The sequence below is a fragment of the Gouania willdenowi genome, chromosome 14 (assembly GCF_900634775.1).
Source record: "Gouania willdenowi chromosome 14, fGouWil2.1, whole genome shotgun sequence".
Classification (NCBI taxonomy): Eukaryota; Metazoa; Chordata; class Actinopteri; order Blenniiformes; family Gobiesocidae; genus Gouania; species Gouania willdenowi.
In genome coordinates, this window is record NC_041057.1 from 5,694,929 (window position 1) to 5,717,129 (window position 22,201).

General features: G+C 39.1%; 1 protein-coding gene across 2 annotated transcripts; it reads left to right on the forward strand.

Annotated features, from left to right (window-relative positions):
- Positions 1 to 5,878: 5,878 nt before the first annotated feature.
- Positions 5,879 to 11,191, forward strand: LOC114475439 (neurosecretory protein VGF). 2 transcript variants are annotated; one of them, XM_028466219.1, is made up of 2 exons: positions 5,879 to 6,112; positions 7,950 to 11,191. In XM_028466219.1, the coding sequence occupies exon 2, from the start codon at positions 7,979 to 7,981 to the stop codon at positions 10,043 to 10,045; it is 2,067 nt and encodes a 688-aa protein (XP_028322020.1). In that variant the 5' UTR covers positions 5,879 to 6,112; positions 7,950 to 7,978; the 3' UTR covers positions 10,046 to 11,191. The 2 variants fall into 2 exon arrangements, with proteins under 2 accessions (XP_028322020.1, XP_028322021.1); XM_028466220.1 differs by lacking the exon at positions 5,879 to 6,112 and adding an exon at positions 6,622 to 7,244.
- The last annotated feature ends 11,010 nt before the right edge of the window (positions 11,192 to 22,201 follow it).

Here is a 22,201-nt window from a genome sequence, read left to right on the forward strand (position 1 = left end):
CTACTGATAAATAAGCAAAGGGTCATTCCATGTCATTTCAACAAATGGCTCATGCAATTTGGTCTAAAAAAATTCTGATATTTTTACCAATTGTTCCTTATTTATTCAATTGGCACCAGTGTTGGGAACGTTACTATAAGAAGGTAATTACTTATAGTTACTCACTACTTGTTCCAAAAAGTAACTGAGTTAGTAATTAAATTACTCTATAATAAAAGTAACTCATTACCAAGGAAAGTAACTATATGTGTTACTGTAAAAAAAAAAGTGTCAAAGAATTCAGATTTTTCAGATGCGTGTGTCGTGAGGTGTTTACAACGGATGTCGACAAAGTCTTCACTCCTTGATATGATGAACACTTCACATGCACGTTCTTGCCTTTGACCACAATTAATTTAAAGTAGTGTTTGTATCGCCACCTTAAAAATGCCAACTTTTCATCAGACTGCTCCACGCTCGCCATCTCTGCTGATTCATCAAATCTGTAGTGGTTGTGTGTGGCGCGTGTGCTGACACATGTAAAAACAATGGCTCTGATTGGCTACCATGAAACATGATGCCGCCTTAGCCAATCATAATCGCTCACTTTGTTGTCAACCCACCTCCTCAACACAGCTGAGTAAGAAGCCGGATAACAGTTTATTCAATCAATGCATGTAACGCACCACATTTAACGTTCAGTAACGTTAACGGCGTTGTAACGGCTTAAAAAGTAATTTGTTAGATTACCCCGTTACTGAAAAAAAAAAAACGCTGTTAATTTAAATGCCGTTATTCCAAACACTGATTGGCACACTTGTGAGACATGGCCAATTTACTGAGGGGGGTATGTGTTGATTTTTGCATGTCTAAACTACAATGGACTTTAAATATTAGCAAGTGGTGAAAAAACCCAAAGTTGGGGTCCAAAATAAAAATGAAGATGTTGCACAAAGAAAAATTGTTTTATATCCTAAGGAAGAGTCATCTTTATATTATAAATTAAAGCAGGGATTCGAATTTGTCTTACATTCCCACAGGCATTTATGGGCCAAAAGTTAATTTTTTTGTTTTTTTCAGATTTCAAGAGACTATCACCCAAGAACCAATGCATACAGTATATGTGACTAATCATTAGTGATGTGAACAGTCTATGTTCATAGCTCACAGCTGATTACTTTGTTGTTTACTGAAGGCCCAAACAAATTTCCAGCCACACCCCAACAAGCCTTTTTCCAATTTTGAGGGGCTGGCATGTGCCTCAGATAGGATGTATAGCTGATATTTTTGTATATTCTGATAAAGTATGTGAAGCTGTATTACCATACCAAATGTTAGTTTTCTATATGATGTAGTTCCTGAGATATTGGAAGCTGAAAATGGAAGAAAAATAAAGATGAACAAAAATCAACACATATTTCAAGTATTCATCCGATCAAACTAAAAAAATGACAGTGTGCCAATTGAATAATCATGGAACAATTAGAAAAAAATCTGAAATTTTTTGAACTGAAGTGCGTGGGCCATTTGTTCAAATGACATGGAATGACTCAAAAGGCAAATATGTGCAAACTGTATTTCCAGAATACAATGGGAATAAAAATATTCACAAATAAAGTTGCTCAAATCTCAAATAGTAAAGATGGATGAATAAAAAACTATGAGCTTGTGACTTCTCCCAGTGATATAATTTTCTAATCATTAGCTGATTGATAAACTGCAGCTTATAAAGCTCAGCACAGAGAGACAGAATCTCCATCAGTTACATATTAGAGCCCAACCGATTAATCTGTAATTAACTGGATGTATTAGCTTTAATAAACATGCACGATGATGTGCACTGTCAGTGTGGATCCGTGAACACACACACACACACGCACGCACGCACGCACGCACGCACGCACGCACGCACGCACGCACGCACGCACGCACGCACGCACGCACGCACGCACGCACGCACACACACACACACACACACACACACACACACACACACACACACACACACACACACACACACACACACACACACACACACAGTCAGAAACAAGCCCACATGAGGACAGTGTATAGAGCAGAGGTACCGTGAGCAACTTCTATCACAGCGGGGCCACAAAGATGTGTTTGTTTGATGGGAGGGCCACATCATCAACATTAACGTCAGCCTTTATAATAATAGCCAATCTGAGCAATAACACAGGAGGTGTTTTTCCATTGTTCTGTGTATGTTTGTTGTTCTCTTGCTCGTTATGAGGCATTTTGTGCATTTCTGTTGCTCTTTTATGTATTTTTTCCTGCAAAATGTATGTTTTTGGAGTCATATTGTGTATTTATTCTGTCACTTTTGTGTATTTCTATTGTTGTTTTGCTTGAGTGTTAGTCCTGTAGGTTTGCAGAGTCCTTTTTTGTGCTTTTCTTGTCTTTTTGTTGTCATTTCCTGGAATGTATATTTTTTTGAGTCTTTTTGTGTATTTTTGTTGTCGTTTTGTGTTATTTGGAGTAATTGTGTGTATTACTGTTGTCGTTTTGTTCATTTTTGCAGTAGTTTTGAGCGATTTTCTTGTCTTTTTTGTAATTGTTTGTACTTTTTTTAATGTATTCTTGTTTTTGTTTTGTGTATTTTTTTGTCGTTTTGTACGTTTACTTTGGGGGCTGCATAAAATTAGGCCGAGGGCCGCATGTGGCCCCTGGGTCGCCAGTTGTCCATGTGTGGTACAGAAGCACACCAGGACAAAGCTGCAGCTTAGCACAGATAAATAAATGCTTTAATATTAACTCGCACATGGACACCACTACAGTTTAGCAACTTATGTATACAATGTAATAATGGAGTTAAAACTTGCAAAAAAATATTGTCTGTGAGTCATCAAATTTGGCCCATAACAGCAGATTCTTGTGTGTCCAACTTGATTTGGTGCAATTTATTTGGGGAGAGTTTGTAACTCGAGTTACATGAATTGTAATGACTAATATATATTACCATATTTTGTGTAATACGTTATATTCCTTGGCTACTGAAAAAGTAATGTTTTTTTTCCGGTAACTTGATACTTTTGTAATACGCGGCCCCCAACACTGCTTCTGATGTAGCAACAAATGCAATGTGTGAAATTGTGGAAATAAATTAAACTAAAACTAAATTCTGTGTCAGATTCTCCTTAAAATTGCCTTTAGCCGGAGGTTTGCCATAGGCTAAAGGCATAGGCTGACCTATATTTAATAATAAAACATGTTGACTCACTGTTAACTCATTCACCTGGAAATAACTTTATTCTACATCAGGGAGCTCAAAGGCAAAATTCATTGTGTGACGCACATGGAAACACGTTGTCTCTCATGCACTTATCAGGGAAATTATGGCTTTAACTTGACATATTTTCTCAACTCACAAAACACCTTTTCCCCTCATAATTACAACACAGGGCTTCAAAACGTATTTTTAGTGTGACAAAACATGTGGGAAACTGCTGGAGTTATGATTTAAATTCCTGATACTTCTGTTTTTTAATCAAATGAGAGCAAACAGAGTTTTTCCGTGTACTTATACTGTATTTGCTTTTTGAACATCTTCATCTTTATGATCGTGGATGCAGCTTTATTAAAGAGTGTAAGATTATCACATACTGTATATCCAGTCTGTTTATCCTTTGTATGTATTGTCTGTGCTTTGGGAACAAACTGATAGGTTTGAAGATCGACTTCTATCCTGTATTTTACATATACAGTAGTCCCTCGCTATATCACGGTTCACCTTTCGCGGCCTCTGTGTTTCGCAGATTTTTTTTACAGTGCAATTTTGGATGCATTTTTTTTACAGCGTATAAACGCACATTGTGTTCTGCGTCCTGATTGGCTAATCACACACCAGCGACACATCCAACTCGATGAGTTTCACTGCCTGCTGACCATTTTGAGCCAAATGAAAAAAAAAACCCCAAAAACATACAAACTCAGAGAGCGCAACCCAAATATTTTCTTTTTCAGATGTTGGCAGTTATCTGGATATATTAATCCTGATCATTATACCATGATCATTCACATTTTAAAGGCTTGTAATGCATTTTTAGCATGTGGTTATTTCTGTTTTATGCTCGGAACAGAAATTGAAACTGACAATAGCATGTAGTGCACAAAGTCACCAGCAGGAGGTGTCGTAGAACCAGCTCAAAGAGCTGAACATGGGGATTTAGCGATTTTTTTTTTTTTTTTTAAAGCTGATCCAGAATAAGTATATTGATCCAGTTCTTTCCCAAATTACAGTATTATCAGTTGTGCCTTATCCCATTTCAAATATTTCTTAAAAACATCATTAAAATGAAAAACAATCCATTAGTTTTTGAGTTGGACTGTTCACAACCAGACAGACAGACAGACAGACAGACAGACAGACAGACAGACAGACAGATAGAAAGAAAGAAAAATAATATGGCAGAGTTGTGCGCTTCAAATGCAATCTGACACATCTGACAGGTGTAGTTTGAGTTGTAAATGAAAATATTGGAGATTTTATCAGAAATAAAACAAAAAAAGTTAATCATCAGGTCAATGTGGGTTAACCACATAATACAGTAATTAACCTTTAAATCCACTTACAGTAGTATATGCACACATTTTGCTAGATTGTATTATAGTTCAAAATAAATTGGATCCACTGATAAAACCTTTAACCCTTTTGTGCCAAAACTCAAGTAAGTCCTTCACCGCACACATTTCAAAGCCTTCAATAGTTTTGAAAAATCCATCCTTTCACTGAAAACAGCATCACTGTGTGTTTTTCTCCTTCTCCAGCATGACGGCTGTGTCGCTGAATATTGTTTCCTGTGTGTTTACCTGTATCACTTCAATCCTTTCTGTTATCCATCTCCTGGCATCTTGCTTGGTGTTTTTTTTCTTCTCTTCTGTCCTCTCTCTCTCTCTCTCTCTCTCCTCAGCACCACCACTCCCACCTGACAAATAACAGAAGAAAATCATTTTCACGGAGGGAAAACCCTTATCTGCCATCATCCTGTTGTAGCTCACGCACTAAATATGTATGTGTTCGACCAAGCTTTGGGCCTTGAATCCATTCACTGTTCCCTACACTTGTGGTCTGCTAATATGAATGACGAGGAAGGAGATAATTAACTAAGCAAATAAACTCATTCATCACATGTACAATATGATGCATGTCATTGTGTATTTCTGCAGTGGATGGTTTCTTCCTTCGGAGCGGAGACATACACACACACATGCAATTATGCGGCAGATGAGAGACCGTGCAGGTTGAGAGCTGCTCACTGGTGAGACACTGGGTGGGAGAATAATTGTGCAATCCCTGGAAATTGAACAGAAATGGAGCAAACAAAGCATGGCTGCCCCTGTGGCCCATGAGCAACACACCCAGTGGTTTCAGCCACACACACACTCACACACGAGCCTCTGGAGTGCATACTTGCTGCTCTGCTGATGCAAGTCATTGACTCTTGGGTGTAGAACGTCACCAGATGACCCTAAATTGATGGGCTAGTGATGGAGGTCATTGCATGTTCTCCCCCCCTACATGAGCAGAGGATGTGAGGAAGAGGCATAAAGAATAAGGAAGAAAAACTGCTCATGCACCAGCAGGAAAAAAATAATAATAAATGGCACACATGCGACTCGCTCTCTCTACAATTTTCCTCTTTTCATTGAGGAAAGCACTCATTCATTCATGCCATTTCCGTTCATTCATCAGCTGGGGCCAGCCTAGACTTCACTGTGCCATCTCCACACCAACATTCTTATCAATGGGAGTGACGTCAGCACTGCCTGCAGCTGGGGCGGGAGGGGGGGGAGAGAAGAAGGTGATCACGTGGTGCAACGAGGGGGTATATACAATAAAGTTGAGCTGACCGTGGTGCTGAAAACATTCCCACAATTGTACATTATAGGACCCAGGTCTGCTCTCTCTCTCTCTCTTAATAAAAAGTGAACCTCTTAGCTGTTTTTTTTTTTTAAATTGTATTTATTATTAGTTCGTTGATGTTGGTCACAGGCTAAATAAACAGACAGAGAGGAGGGAAGCTCCGTTTCTCTCAGGTCTCATGAATTAATCTGGGCTTTTATTCGAGCGCCGTGACTTTCTGCTCTTCCGCACCTCACAGTGGGAACTCAGGTAAGTGCCACTAAACCTCACAGAAATTACACTTTTGATCAATTTCAATGATTTCATAAGCAAAAAATATAACATGTGTGTGTGCATGCGTGTGTTGCTGCATGGCTGAGTGTGTCAGACATGTATTTCGGGGTTGTGGTTTTACAGTTAAAAGGATCAAACTGCTGCATTTAAAAATACAAATCTAATTACAAGCCAAATGCGACGTGTTGATTGGACCATTTAAGTCAATAAAATATGTATTTATCAAGCATTTTCTTTGCAAAATAATAACAAAAAAAGGTTTTTCCAAAATGTACCCCAATTTATTAAATAATACTTTTTTTGGTTGCAATTTTTGTCGACAAAAAATATTCATTGCGTGTTTATTCTTTGTTACCGAATAATGGCATGCATTACAATCACATTTATTGGATTTTTTTGTGGACCCAAATTAAAAGAAAAAAAGAAGACAACAATTGAGCTACTTTCTCTACAGATTTAAAGGCAACGATTGCCACAATTTGTCACAATTTCAGGGGTTCATCCTAGATATTTACTTGCGGTAACAATTTTTTTTTTTGTGTGTGTATCTGTTGAGCAGTTGCAATTAATTGTTTCGTTTCCCCCACCTTTGCCGGTTTCGTGTGCATAAAAATTAATAGAATTTGGTCACGGGTGCCAACACACACACGCACACACACGCGCACACGCACACACACACACACACAAATGTGATCTGCATTCCTCCACTGTCACAAAGGAGAGGAAAAAACACAATGGCACAGCCGCGAATCATCACTCACGCAATCATCTCGATTCTTGGGAGGTGAAAAAAACAGAGATTTAATCTTTAAAAAAATAAATAAATAAATAGTGCACACTCCCTAGTTTGCATTTCGTATGGACCGCACAGGGACCGTAGGGTTAAACTGCCGGAGACGCCGGCTTTACGCATGACTTCTCTATGCGTGTCGCGTCCTTTTTTCAGTGTCCTGACACGTTGTGTTGGCGCATAACTGACACGGACACCTGGATTGTGTCTCTATGTGTTTTTGAGTATTTTTTTTCCTTTCAATTACTATTACAAGGAGAAAACATTTTTAAAAATGGGAGGTTTGCGCATTTCCCCTGCGTTTTCCTGGATAAAGAGGTGAGCCATTTTTAAAATGTATTCATTTAACGCAAGGCGGAGATCAGAGCGCATTCCTTACCTTGTCGCTGAAGGCTATATATGATTTCTGTTCAGACAGTTTCACCAGTTAATTCTCATGAAATACGACACAGCGGGTGTTTTTTTTTTTTGTTTTTTTTTTGCTATGCGGACTGCGCGAGCCTGGAGACCTGAACGCACAAGAGCGCAAAATGTGCTGGGAAAACGAATGCTTTCAACTGTCGGGTCGACGTTAGATTAAAAACGCCTTTTAATTTAACGGATTACAATCAAAATAATAGTGATGAAAAGGATTAAACAGGACATGGAACTTTATTTTCCCCTCGTTTGACATGCAGCGCGTATTTAAGATGCTCTGTCTGCATCGCTTTGTGCTCAGAAGCCTCAGCGACATAAAGAATATTACACTTTTTTTTTTTTTTAAAAAAAAAAAACGCAATTTGTAACAAAAAAAATATTGAAATCAAAACGTGTTTACCTTTGTGCTGCACTTTCTTTTTATCCTTAAATTAAACACAATTCCCTTCTCTCTCTCTCTCTACAATTTAAACTGGCCTCATCCAAATAAACAAATATTTTAATGTCGCATATTATTTTTTTACACATTGCAGATGTATTTATTTTTTAATTTTAGTTCCATGTCTCACGTGTGCCATTTCTCCTCTATCTTCTCTGTCTTCTCAGGCGCTTAACCTCCCTCCTGCCAGTTCGGCATGGTCATGACCTATCATCGAGGCCTCTCCACGGTCCACCTCGTCCTATTGGTCCTGCTCATTGTCACTCCGCAGCTGGCTGGCGCCGCCCCTGTGTTGAGTGAGGGTGGGGAGGGAGGGGTGAAGGGGCACACCCTGACTGATCGCAAAGAGGAGGACAGCAATGCCCTCTCTGGCTCGCCCCCACCCCAGAGTCCCCCCGGCCCTGATAACGTGTCACTAGACCCAAGCCTGGGTCAAGATCAGCAGTTAGATAAAGCCACAGACCCCGCCGCGCAGGTGCTGGCTGTTCTTTTGGAGGCTTTGGACCACCCAGGGGACAGTGAACTTCAGGTGGGGGAAAACAGAGACTGGAATGAGGATCAGAGTCGCGAGCTGCCCTCTGAAAGCTCGGAGGTTGGTGAGATAAGAACAGAGCAGACAGAGGGAGAAAAGGAGGAGGAGGAGAAGAGGCCGGGGCCTAAACAGGCTATTGAGCGGCTAATTATAGGCCATTTGACAGCTGCTCAGGGGGATGACTCCAAAGAAAGACGGGTTGAGGAGGAGAATGAAAACACAAGGTCAGAAAAGGATCATGAATGGTCGTTTAGAGATGCTGGAACTGACAGAAACGGGGAGGAGCAAATCGATGACGATGAGGAGGAGGAAGAAGAAGAAGAAGAAGAAGGCCAGGGTGAGCAGAAGGATCTGGAAAGTCTTTTAAACACAAGCAGACCAGGTTCCACCTCTCAGGGAGACGATTTCTCTCTGCAGCGGAAAATAAGAGAGTACTTCCAAAACATTGACTTGGGTCTCCAAAATAACGAAATCCTGCCACCGCTAAAGGGCTACAAAGCATATAACACGCAGCTAGCGCGGGTAGGGAAGAAGCAGCACTGGCAGGAGAATCAGACTCACAGAAGACCGGTAAAGGGGGGCAACTTCATGGATGATTTTGACGATGGAGGTGAGGAGCTGGAGGAAGAGGTGGAAGAGGAAGAGGAGAGGGTCTCCCACATGGAAGAGGAGGCGCGGGCACGTGCGGAGAAGCAGGAGGTGCTCCGGCAGCAGGAGGAGGCGGAGCGAGCCAGAGAGGAAGAGCAGAGGCTGGCAGACATCGCTTCTGACATGGTGCTGCAGTACATGGGGAGGAGGCAGCAGTCGTACATGAAGCCTCGGCAGAAGAGCAGCATGGGCCCCGCCGGCAACACCGCCGAGGACAAACGCTCCGAGGAGATTCTCCCCGACGAAGACGACCTGGACCAGCAGATGATTGACAGACTGATTGAGATCAGCAGCAAACTGCACTTACCTGCAGACGACGTGATTGAAATAATCAGTGACGTGGAGGAGAAAAAGAAGAAAAGGAAAGAGTTACAAGAGCAACCGATCAACAGCAACCCAGTTGCACCACGCTTTAGGCCTCTGGTACCCCCTCCTCTTGCTGCCCCACCTTTTTACCACTACACCGCCTCAAAGAACCCCAAAAAAGCCCCTTATAGATACAACAAGTCGAACAAAAAATGGCACAAAGACAAAAACAAGTCATACAAGCAGGACTACTGGTATAAACCTCAGAAACAGCTCGACTACTGGTACAAGCCCCAGAAACAGTTCTTGGCATTCCCTTCTTATCCCTACTACCAGAAGCCATATCGGGCTTACTACCCAGTTTATTTTCCATACCCAAAAGCACAATATTACGGCAAGCCCCCTCCCTCTAGAGACCAGCTATTTGGCCCCCAGGAACTTGACCTTCAAGCCCCACGGCGCAGGCACAGAGGCGGGGGTAAGAATCGTCATCAAGGCTGGAGGCAGCAGCAGCAACAGCAGCAGCAACCTCCCCAGTTGCCTCTGACCCCTTACATCTCTAACTATATCCTTCCCCACCCACGGACCTACCAGCCTTTACCCCCTCCCAAACCAGTGACACCACCCAGGAGAGGCAAGCGGCCTCCGTTCTACTATCCCCAAATGACATCAAGAGACGACTATGAGGAAGACGACGGGCTGGTGCCACAGCTGGACAGTGAGGAGGAACTGGAAAACTTTATCGAGAGGATCTACATGAAGCGCAGAATGTACTGAGGGACTTTTTTTGTTGGACTCTGTTTAGAAAGGAGGAGAAACATGGAGTTGAAAGTGTTACACTGTAGCTGGAGAAAAGCAAAAACAATGGTGGGAGACAGAGTTACAGCGAAGTTGTTTGGACCCTGTTGATATAAAATGAAGGTTTGAGGTGTTTGGTTTAATCACTGTACTTTCATTTTGTTTTCTCAACCAGGGATTGGATGGATATGTTTCAACTCCCTGTGACCATGATTATTAACCTGTTGCTCAGTTTACATTTTTTAAAAACAGAACATACCCCGATGTATGTCTGCCGCCATTCAGGTCGATCTCTGACGTACCTGCAAACGTCAGAGATTTATAGACACACACACACAAACAGACGCAAACGCACACACTTGGACACACCAGTTTGACACAATCACAAGTGGTTGTGCACATTTTGAGAGAACCATGTTTACAACATCTTTTTTTCCATCTGGTCTCATGTATTTCAATGGTTTGTTTGCTCGACAACAACAAAGAAAACCTTGAAAACTGCTTTTGACAAATGTTGACACTGCACTTTTGTTGTATGATGTATTTTTTCACCTCCCCCCTTCCCATTTCTTTTTGCAAAGATGCCAAAATCATATTGAATTTTTTTATTTCTTAAACTTCAGATTCAGATTTTTGCCTTATAAGATCCACAAAGGGAATTAATCACATCGCTCTTTCATGGAACCGGACCCAATGCGGAAACCCTTACGGACTCCAAAAGCACAAACTTAAACACAAAACACTTCCAACCTGGTTTTCTGAGGGTTCGCAATCACTTTGGGATCCAGATAACAACATTTTCCTCACACCACATGATTGTCTTCTCACTTTTCTAGCATTTTTTCCCCCAAAATGGAAAAATGTCAATCTCACACTCATCTTATTCTGAAGCCTTGGAAAACAAATTTCTACCAAGAGGTGACAAAATCATTTTGTTTATTTTTGTCGAAGAAAGGTTTCTGGTCAGGGAGTCAGCGATTGTGCTTCAACCGTTAAATGCACGTCTTTCTACTTGCATCCTAAAAAATGAACAAAAAAAACAAAAGAACAAAAAAAAGAGAAAAAAAAATAAAACAGTATGGAGAATTCGAAATGGTTGTTTTCTCTGATTAAACTGTGAACATGGGTGTGGGAAAAAAAAAAAAAAAAAAACACATTTCAAAAATGAAGAGGATCAGTGTGTCCGCCAGTGAAGCCATCTGTCTTGTAAAAGGAGAGTGTTGTTGTTGATGTCACCTTTAGCATTGTAAGATGTACAGTGTGAAATAAATATGCCCGTGCAATGTGTAAATAACAGCATGATGATTACTAGTTTTGCTATATGACGAAAAAAAATAAAAGCAAATATTTTATTACAGTTCAGTTTTTATGGCTTTTTGGAGAGTGAGTGCAAATCGTGATGCAAATCTACGATGTAAAATAAAATGAAATACACAAAAAATAAAAGTGCAATCAGTGAGGAGGAGACACGTAAGACAATGATTGAAGTTAAAAGCAGAAAACAGAAGGATAAAGAACATTTATAGGGAAGAGAGGGAGGGGGAGAAAAAAAAGCAAAGAATGGAAAAATTTCAGAAGGAGGGAGGAAAATGGTAACTGCAGTGATTGATGAGTCACATGATTGCTGGATGAGTCATCCATCTGTACACTGAACTGCGCAGGGCCCCACGCTCTCTCTCTCTCACACACACACACACAGGCAGACATGCTCTTTGAGCTGTGTAGTAATTTCGCTGCTGGTATTCAAGATAAAAGATTGAGTCATGTTCACCCCAGCCTCAGGTTCGTCCGATCGAAGCGGAGAAATGTTGGGTAAATGGGTTGTTTTCATGTTCACCTCACTGAGCGATAGCTTTCTTTACTGTGGTTCCTTAAGGTGCATCAGAACTAACTGTAAATCAAATCACTGTTAGGTTTGCATTTATCCTATTTGATCAGCTCATTTTTTTACCCACATATAGAAATATTTAGTGCAAGAACATTCTATAGAATCTATCTTTATATTCATTAACCGAATGCAGGAAACAATAGATAATAGATCCAAATAATCAGTATCCGTAAAGCATGTGTTGAACTCAAGGCCCGGGGGCCAAAACCTGGCCCTTTAGAGCATCAAATGGGGCGACCGTGTCTCAGTGGAAGAGTGGGTCGTCCAAGAAAGCAAAAATGATAGAAAGAAACATGAAATGTTTTGTAAATGACCAACTAATTCAGTTGATATATCTGCCCCCTCCAAAAAGAAAAAAAAGTCATTAAAATCCACAATGTTTGCAGAGAAATGTTTTCCGATTCTTATATCACACGTTGATAGTCATTTTTAATCTCAAATTGATGAAATGACTCTACATTTTCCCAAAATCAAGATAATGTAAGTGAAGATTCTGCAGGGACTGATATACTCATATACTTTATCATTTATATATAATTCCTACGTGGAAGTGCAAACCAGGGCACATTCATTTGACCTAAAATCTGTCGCCCACTTAAGATCAAACTGCTCCGTATTTGTCCCCAGAACTAAAATGAATTTGACACCCCTGTTGTAAAGAAATCAGATTACCCAAACAAAAAACCCTAAATCAAATCTAATATATTATTATTATTATTATTATTATTATTTAGAGGCCATGGGAATTCCTTCTTTACAAACCACTTCTGCTTTTTTCTTTTTTTTAAAACAAATTTGTGACCTTTAATTTGATTTATTTGCATCCTAAAGAACATGTGTCAAACTCAAGGCCCGGGGGCCAAATTTGGCCTTTTAGAGCATCCAATTTGGTCCGCAGAAGAAAGTGAAAATGACAAAGAAAACATGAATCATTGTGTAAATTACCAACTATTTCAGTTGTAGATATCTTCGTTCATCTGATTCTGATTAGCCAGAGTTCACAGTTTTCTTGTGTTTATCACATACAAAGGGAGAAAAAGTCATTGTATGATGAAAAAAGCTGAAAAATAATATATCAGTTCACGTCAATATCATAAGGTGACTTCATACGCAGTGTATAACAGGTAAGGGTGTCCCCATCTGATATTGATATCGGTCAAATATAAGCAAAAGAAAACCAAATAAACAGTATTAGATTATGTCAGCCTACATCAAAAATCTCTGATACAATATACATTTTCTAACATTCCACACTACAGTACAAGCCATACAAGTATGTTTTGTTGAGATATCATATCCTATCAATATCGAGCAATACTCAAGGTTCCAATATCGGTATTAAGGTAAAAGCTGTATCAGGACACCCCTAATAACAGATGTCAGGTCACTGCGTGCTACTTTCTGGTTATGGGTGCAACTTGCAGTATAAGAAACAAAGAATATATAAATAAAGAATATAAATGAATAAATAGGCTTCCTTAGGTTAAACAGAATGGAGCTCTAGACATAGCATGATAAAAAACATTAAATTGTGGCCACAAAATATAGATTTGTGCGCACGAAACATAGAAAATTATCAGTAGTAATCAATAATAATAATTGATACCCCGTTAAAGCGACTTAAAGTGTTTCTGTTTTTATTTGAGACATATATTATTGTCTCATTGTGTCAGCACATTACACAGATTGTGAAATACTAAAGGACCACATAGGGTTGACAATAGGGATGTAACAATTCACTCAACTCCCGATACGATTCGACGCACGATACTGGGTTCACGATACGATTTTCTCACGATTTATTTTACAAAATGGGAATGTTGACAAATGACTGAAAAATATTCCTTTATTTTTTTGGGGAAAATACTGTACTATTTTCCTTTTATTTTTCATTGTCAAAAGAATCCCTTGATAAACTATGCAAAATGATGCAATTTAACTAAAAATAAATCTTGAATGAAATACATAAAGGAATAATACAAATGAAGAAGAAACCTATTAATTTAAATTCTGGTTCTATAGTAAACAATTCAAAACTGCATAATAGTTCTTTTTCTTTTTAAAAGTGCAACTGAAAATGTATTTTGTGCCTTAACAATTGGACTTTAAAAAAAACAAAAAAAACAAACAGTCATTTTACTGTATTTACATCAGATATTTGTTTAGACCAGCAGAGGGCGCTGGTAACCCAGTGGTCGGTTGGCATGCAGTTATTCCACCAGTGAAGAAGAGAAGCTATGCTAGCAGACAGAGCTAATAGAAAAACGTGACTTTTACAGATATTCACGTAATATTACAGATATTCTTTCGGTGCTAAAGGAGTAAAGAATCATTTATGAGCATGTTTAACAGTAAATGGCGGCCAGAAAGAAAATAGTAGCAGATTCCGCCCGTCACGTCCGCTTCTGGAAGGATTAATATATAGCGCCCTCTGCTGTTTAAAAAAAGTACTGCGATTCAATTTTCAGAGCATCGATGTGAACCGTGGTACCTGTGAATCGATTTTTAACTGCCTTATGATTAATCGTTACATCTCTAGTTGACAACAAGCAAAAATGCATAACTTCCTGTTTACAACAGTCGCGGTAATTCCAATTTGCACTGAAAGATCCGGCATTATACTTATAATTGCACGTGAAGCGTCTGTACACAAACTCACATACTGTATTAATGCAATTAATGCATAAATAAAACATATATAAAAGCAACGACGCAGCTCCGCACCCTCCTCTTTGACAACATCTGCCGTTACTACAGCAACAAGCTACTGTAATAGAGTTGCTTTTATGGGTACTTGTACTTTTTTGAGTATATTTCTAAATCAGTCATTTTACTTGTATTTAAGTAAGTTTTAAAATAAGTAAAGTCATTCATTACATTTCTACACCGAACCGTTACTGAGTAAACTATTATTATTTTGTTTCAAAATGATCAACGGACATTGTGAAACAAAAAAAAACAAAAATAAATGACCAAACCAAAATCAAATGCATCACATCGTAGCCGACCAATCAGATTAAACCTAACACACGGCACCAAAACAGCATTGAATGCTGGTTATTTTTCTCATTTTCAGAGTTCATAAATGTATCTATACTTAGAGCCTGATAATTTATTTTTTATTTTTAAATGAATTTATTCGTGTTATTTTATTTTAAAAATAATTGTACATTTTATTATATACAGATGCTTTTGTGGAAAACAAATTAAGTTGCAATTGTAAAAGATTTGTTTTCTTTCTTTTTAAGTTTATATATGAGATGTTTACTGTATGTAAGGGAACCGCGGCAAGATTTATTACCAAACATAAACGTTTGGGGTGAAAGTAACTAGTAACTTTTACTTTGAGTACTATTTAATTGAGCTATTTTTTTTTACCTGTACTTGAGTATTTTATGTATGACTTACTCGTACTTGAGTACAATTTTAACCAAGTAGCAGTAATTCTACTTGAGTAGGATATATCAATACTCTTTACACCTCTGCATATTTGCATGTACAGTAGCGTCGTAAGGAATAAGGTGGATGTGCTTCCACAGGGGAAACACCTAGTAAATTGAAATTATCTAAAGATTGTTGATAATTTCCTTGCTCGTCTCCTTTATTGTTCATTCCGGGGCTTTCTACTGGCTTTCTCTCATTGACTAATAACATTAGTGTATTTTCTGAGTCACATGGTACTGACTGCAGTGTCCTCCCATCCTGATTAAAGTGGAAACTAAGTTGCTGCGAGGCCGTGTCGTGCTGCGTGTATTGGATGATTTAATGAAACTTAACTCAATTAAAGTTACATACAGTTAATTTCCTCAGTTAATGTTCTCCAGTGTATGTCATTTACATTAAAGTAATTAAACTAATGATCGCTGATAGTAAGGCAGCATTAACGGCTCCTAATGCTTGCCACACACTTTACCTTACATTACTTATAGCTAATCCCTGTAAGCCAGACATAGGCAACTAGCGCCCCGGGGGCCCCAAGCGGCCCTCGGTCTAATTTCATGTGGCCCCCAAAGTAAATGTACAAAATGACTGAAAAATACACAAAACAAGAGCAAGAATATATTAAAAAATACAAATAATTACAACGTTGCAGGAAAATACAATAAAAGAAAAGAGAAACACAGAAAATACTCCAAAAACACAAAAAAAAACCCAACAGTAATACACAAAATTATTCAGGAAAATATACAAAATTACAGAAAATGACAAGTAAAGTACAGAAAAAGACATGAAAAACACAAAAAATGACTCAGCAAACCCCCAGTACTAACAAACAAGCAAAACCACAACAGAAATACACAAAAATCACTCATAAAAACGCAAAATTGCAGCACGATTACACAATATGGCTTCAAAAAAAACTTATTTTACAGGAAGAATACACAAAAGGACTACAGAAATGCACAAAATGCCTCAGATTGACAAAGAAAACAACAAATATACAAAGAATGATAGAAAAACACACAATTACTATAAAAAAAACTATTTGTTCTTTCTTGTATTTATGCTCAGATTGCTCATTATTCTAAATGCTGACATGAATGTGGATCATGTGGTCCTACGATCAAACAAACACATTTTCATGGCCCTGCTGTGATAAAAAAAAAATGTCCTACCTCTACTGCAGGAAATAGATTTACTTCACTTGCCCCAAAATCTATAAATTTTAGAAGAACTTTATTCTGTGAAGCTTCGATGGAAGTCATAAAGTCAATGTTACACTATTTTCCACAAAAACTTCTTGCCCAAATGCACAATTTATAGAGCATTTTGATCCATGAAGCAATGTTTCTATTTAATTTTTATCGGCAGGGAAAGGGTTTGGGGTGAACTGCTGTGTTTAAAGCAAAAATCTTTACAGACATGACTCATAAAAATGTAGGCGCAAAGCACAGAAAGGAAAGTGAACAAGCGCCAAGTCTGGTTACACCAATAAACGTAGTTACACCAATCAGTGACATAAGAGATAAAAAGGGTCTGTCATCTTGGATTTTCTTTTGGTTAGTCTTTTTGCTAGTAGCGTTCTAATGGAATGCTGTCATGACTACCGCCTTTTCCTGAGACCCGCTCACACGGCGAAAAAAGGAAGCGAGGAAGAAACACACAATGTGCTGGATTTTTAAAAGCTTGTTAAGCATCAATGAAAGAATAGGCATTTTGACTTTCTCCATTTTTTTTTTTTTTTTTTTAAACTTTCAAACCAGAAATGTTGTTACAAGCACATCTTTTTTAGTCCTATTGTTTGTGTGCAGAAGGATATGACTGTGTTGACTTTTAAAATTTCAACCATCTGACATTTTCACACCTCGTTAGAGAAAAGCTGCTAATCGGCTTAAATGTATAAAGTGACTCATCGCTGGTTTATGGCGGTAATTACGTCCTGAGTCATGCCTTTGGTGCGTAGAATTAGGCTGAATTCATTATAAGAATGTATTCAAATTTAAAAACGTATTTGTTATATGATGTTTAATCTTACAAAACAACGATGTGTCATATTTTAGAAAGTGTGAACAGAACAAATCAAATACTGGGTTCCCAGAAGGTTAGGGTTGAAGTGTTGGACATTTAGCTTCTTTCTGTGTAGATTTTACATGTTCTCCCTGTGTTTATGTGGCTTTTTCCTCTATCCTAAACAATCTAATCGGTTCTAAATAATCAATTACTGCATTACCTATAAGACAAAATAATAAATGTCACCCAAACTTTAACAATCACAAGCCTATTTTGGCCAAATTGTGAAATCTGTTTGACTTTTTCGACTCAAAGAAACATAAAAATAAAATCAAATATCTGTCAATATCTATACTTCAAGATGTGGAAAGTCAAAGCTTGAGCAGTTGCCATGAAACAAATGCTCTGAAAGACTAAAGATGGGACGATACATCATATAACAATATACCGCGATATTAAGACATCACAAGATACATCTGTGAGGGTATAAGTGGTATCGCGAGGTTAAAAAAATCCACACGATCAACGAACAACCAGATTGTTTTTATTCCAATAATCCTGTGAGTTGAAAAAGTCATACCCAGAGTAAATATGTATGTACACCAAATAAAAGCAGTTATTTTTTCTTTGTTCTTCCTTTCCAAAAAGATCGCATTGTATCGTGAGCCCCTTATCGTCTTTTGTATCGTATCGTGAACTCTGTGCATCATCCCACTCTTTATTAATCAAGCACATAACATGAAACATTGCTTCATTTAGACTCTAATGCTGTTTGAAATGCCACACTCCGTACTATACACTACAAACTAAACGAGTATATACTGTCTATTATATACTATAAGTATGGTTAGGACGGTGAACGTTCCCACTGAAGTATACTAACAAGTTTCCCAAGATGCATTTCAAACCTACAAGGCCAAAAACCTGAAGCACACTGAGGCTAAATATCTCCGCTGATTCTCCACCTTTAAAAGTTCTGAAAACATTTTAAGTGAGAAAGTGACAAAGTAGAATATCAACATGTGCTCATTTGAATAAAAAAAACTCAAGGAAACACGATTCATCGCGACATTTCGGAAGCCCTCTATCGTGCTACTGACAGAACTTCCAGGGTTGACTTCTAAACAAGAGCCCTATTTACAAAAGAGTAAAAAAAAAACTAATGAAGACATGCTTTTATTTTGAAAAGGGAATGTTTGATTTTCAGCTCGAAGCCAGACCCAGGACCATTTTACGTTCCGCTCGCAATGCATCATGAGTATGATATGAGTATCATGACTAGTGTGCCCAACGTGTATATTTATGAAAAAGTTCCTGATATAGTATACATCCGGGTATTTCTGGTGTACTCAATATTTTAAAACTATCTACTGTGAACGCACTACATACTCATTTTGACGTCAAACTTAGTATGAGTAGTATAACATAAGGCTTGGATTTATATAGAGCTTTTTTTGAGGAGACTCAAAGTGCGCACAGAGACCATTTTTCATTCACACCAGTCATGCTGGCGGTGGTAAGCTACAATGTAGCCACAGCTGCCCTGGGGCAAACTGACAGAAAGAAGTGTGGCTGCTAATTCACGCCTACAGCCCCCCTGACCACCACCAACATTCATACAAGCCAGTGTGGGTAAAGTGCCTTGCCCAAGGACACAACAACAACGACTCGGAAAGAGCTAGATTCGAACCCCAAACCCTTCGGTTATTGGACGACCCACTCTACCACTGAACCACAGTCGCCCAGTATTGTTGTATGACGTTTGGAACACAGCCGTAGACACTTCTGCCTGAATACTAGAAAGCTTTCTGGTTGGACACTGATTTCCTTCACTGGTGCCTCGTTTTATTTTATGTCATGCTATCATTGACAATAAGATCCTCATTAGCAAACTCCAAATCAGTTATGATGGATAAACCAGTTTAGGGTGTTATTTTGCCGGAGGCAGTAATGGATGGCCATGCTATGCAACAATACGCACATGGGCTGAGGAATTAAACAATTGCTCAGAAGATGCTAGAAGGTTTCATTATTTGATCCAATCATCTGACTATTGTGGAGGAAATGGCGAGCCATCAGACACCAGGTGCACGTGACCTTTTCCTGCTGCTTCCCATTCACATCAAAGTTTGACATATTGCATGTTGCGCAAATGGGCGCTGGTCGTACTGGTTGCAGACGGAGAAATGACAAAGAAGGACGGATGGATGCACCACACGTGTAGCCATCAGCGTCCCCTTTGACCTCAAAAAGCATTGTTACTAAAAAAAAAAAAAAAAAAAAATCCACCTGGATCCTGTGACTCACCCTTTTTCTTCGCCCTTGTTTGATGCTTCTCTGCTGAGCCATTGTTGAACATATTACGGCTCATCAAGCAATGCTTTCACCAGCAATTAGGACAACAGAGGCAACACTGGCAATACTTCTGTCTCCCTCTTTACTTATGATCTAATGCACCCCCCCTTATTTTTACTTTTTATTTTGCATTCTGCTTTCATCTACGTGGCTTTTTGTCCCCCCAACCCCTCCATTGCTCACTGTCCCCCCTTTTCCTTCAATTATCCAGGACTCCTTCCCATTGTTTTGAATGCGAGCCCCAAAGGAGAGAAATGGGTGAAAAGCACTCTCTGCACTGCTGTCACAAAAGACCGGTGAGTCATCTCCACTTATGTTCCTGTCTCCCTCCTCCCACAATAAAACCCCCTCACACACACACACACACACACACACACACACACACACACACACACACACACACAGAAAAAAACACTTCAATTACCTGCCTGCACTTACAGGAATACACGCACGGGACCACAGACAACAGTGGGTGCCTAATAGACCACACAATTTAGAGATGTAGCTACACACACACACACACACACACACACACACACACACACACACACACACACACACACACACACACCTGTGTTTCTTCATATTGTCAGTGAGGAAACTAATCCACACCAGTAAAACACTCAGACCACAACAGCTGGTGGAGAGAATTGATTAAAAACGAGGGCAAACCGAGAGAAATTCCTGCCAATTACAAAGTGGCTTTTGGTCTTCAGTCGTTATTTTACTTACAGATAAAACTGCACGTGTTTCAGGTGAGATGAAGTGTCTCCATCTGCTGGTGGAGTGAAGGACTCACATTAACACTGCAGTGTTAATTAGGACATTTAAGTTTAGTCACAACTCGCATTTTGTTGTAGTTAAAATGTAGTCCAGGGGGAAATCAGTTTAGGGCTCATTTTAGTCTCTAAAGCAGGGGTCACCAACATGGTGCCCGCGGGCATTAGGTAGCCCGCATGGACCATAAAAGGGGCCCTCAGGCCTCTTCTAACAGGAGCACTATTAAAGGTATTAAACGATGTTTAAAAAAGAAACGCCCTCTCCACATTTTGAAAAAAAAAAAATGCGCATGCGCAACACGCCTACGTGTGCGGGAGAGCGTGCACGAGCCCCGTTTTCCTCGTGCACAGCTCTGTTTACAAGTTGGTGTGGACATCGGTCATACAAGCTTACCTTACAAAAGAAGATTTGCACTTTTCCCACTATGTCAGACTCGCCACCGGCAAGTGAAAATCCATTTTCAAAGGACCCGGTGCGCACCAGGCACGAGCACGTACGACGGCCTTTCGTAAACATGATTGACAATTAGGAGGACCAATAGTCTTGATGATCCATTCGGAAGCTGAACATCGTCTACAATACCTTTAAATTTATTTATTTATTTGATAGGGACATTGCACATTAATGAACATCAGTGTAAAACAAATGTACTGTAAATATGCCAGATTATTGCTACAAAGCTAGTTTTCATCCGTAGTCCCTAGGCAGGCAAATACATAAGAAATGACAACATACTAAAGAATACAATACAATACAACATAACACAACACAACACAACACAATACAGGCAGCACAGGGAAATGTTCAGAGTCTAGTGGTCACATGACTGGTTTCTTTTCAGCCGTAGTTTGATTTGGGTTTTAAAGCTGACCACTGTAGGACTCTCCCGTATGTGCAGAGGGAGACTGTTCCAGATGTTAGTGGCGCTCACAGAGAGAGAGTTCTGTCCATGGGTAGTTCTTCTGAAGGGGACCTCACAGTCTCCTCTGGAGGAGGCCCTAGTTCTCAGACCCTTGAAGTCTTAGGTTTGAAAAAGGCAGTAGCGCTTTGTAAATGAAGCATACATACTTAAAGTTGATAAAACGTTCACGTTACCAATGAGCTTTGTCTAAAATCTAAAATGTTTTCCTTGCCAGACTTCAAACTCACAAAGATACAAAAATAAAAACAGGTGACAGAATACACACTGCACTTGATCATTTTTTTGTATTAAATTAACCATACTTAAATGTTTATTTAAGCGTTGCATATGGGATCTTATTAAAGAACTAGATTGTGGATTTTTGTAAAATGGTGCAAAATTGAAAATTAGTTTAAACAGTTGCTAGTTAGTGGCTACTAAAGTAGGAACACAAATGTAATGGAAATGAAACAATTGCATGAACTAAGACAAAAAAGTGTTGCATGTTGAAAGATTTTTTAAATATTTTTAAACTGCTAGTTTTCCTTATGATCATACCCTATAATTAAAGTGAAATTGTGAAAATGTGTAAATCAAACTAGTAGCTCTTCAGATTATTCAGTCCCTTTGAAGTAGCTCACTGTTTCAGAAAGGTTGGTGACCACTGCTCTAAAGCATACGTGTCAAACTCAAGGCCCGGGGGCCAAATCTGGCCTTTTGAAGCTCCCAATTTGGCCCGCAGGAGAAAGTAAAAATGACA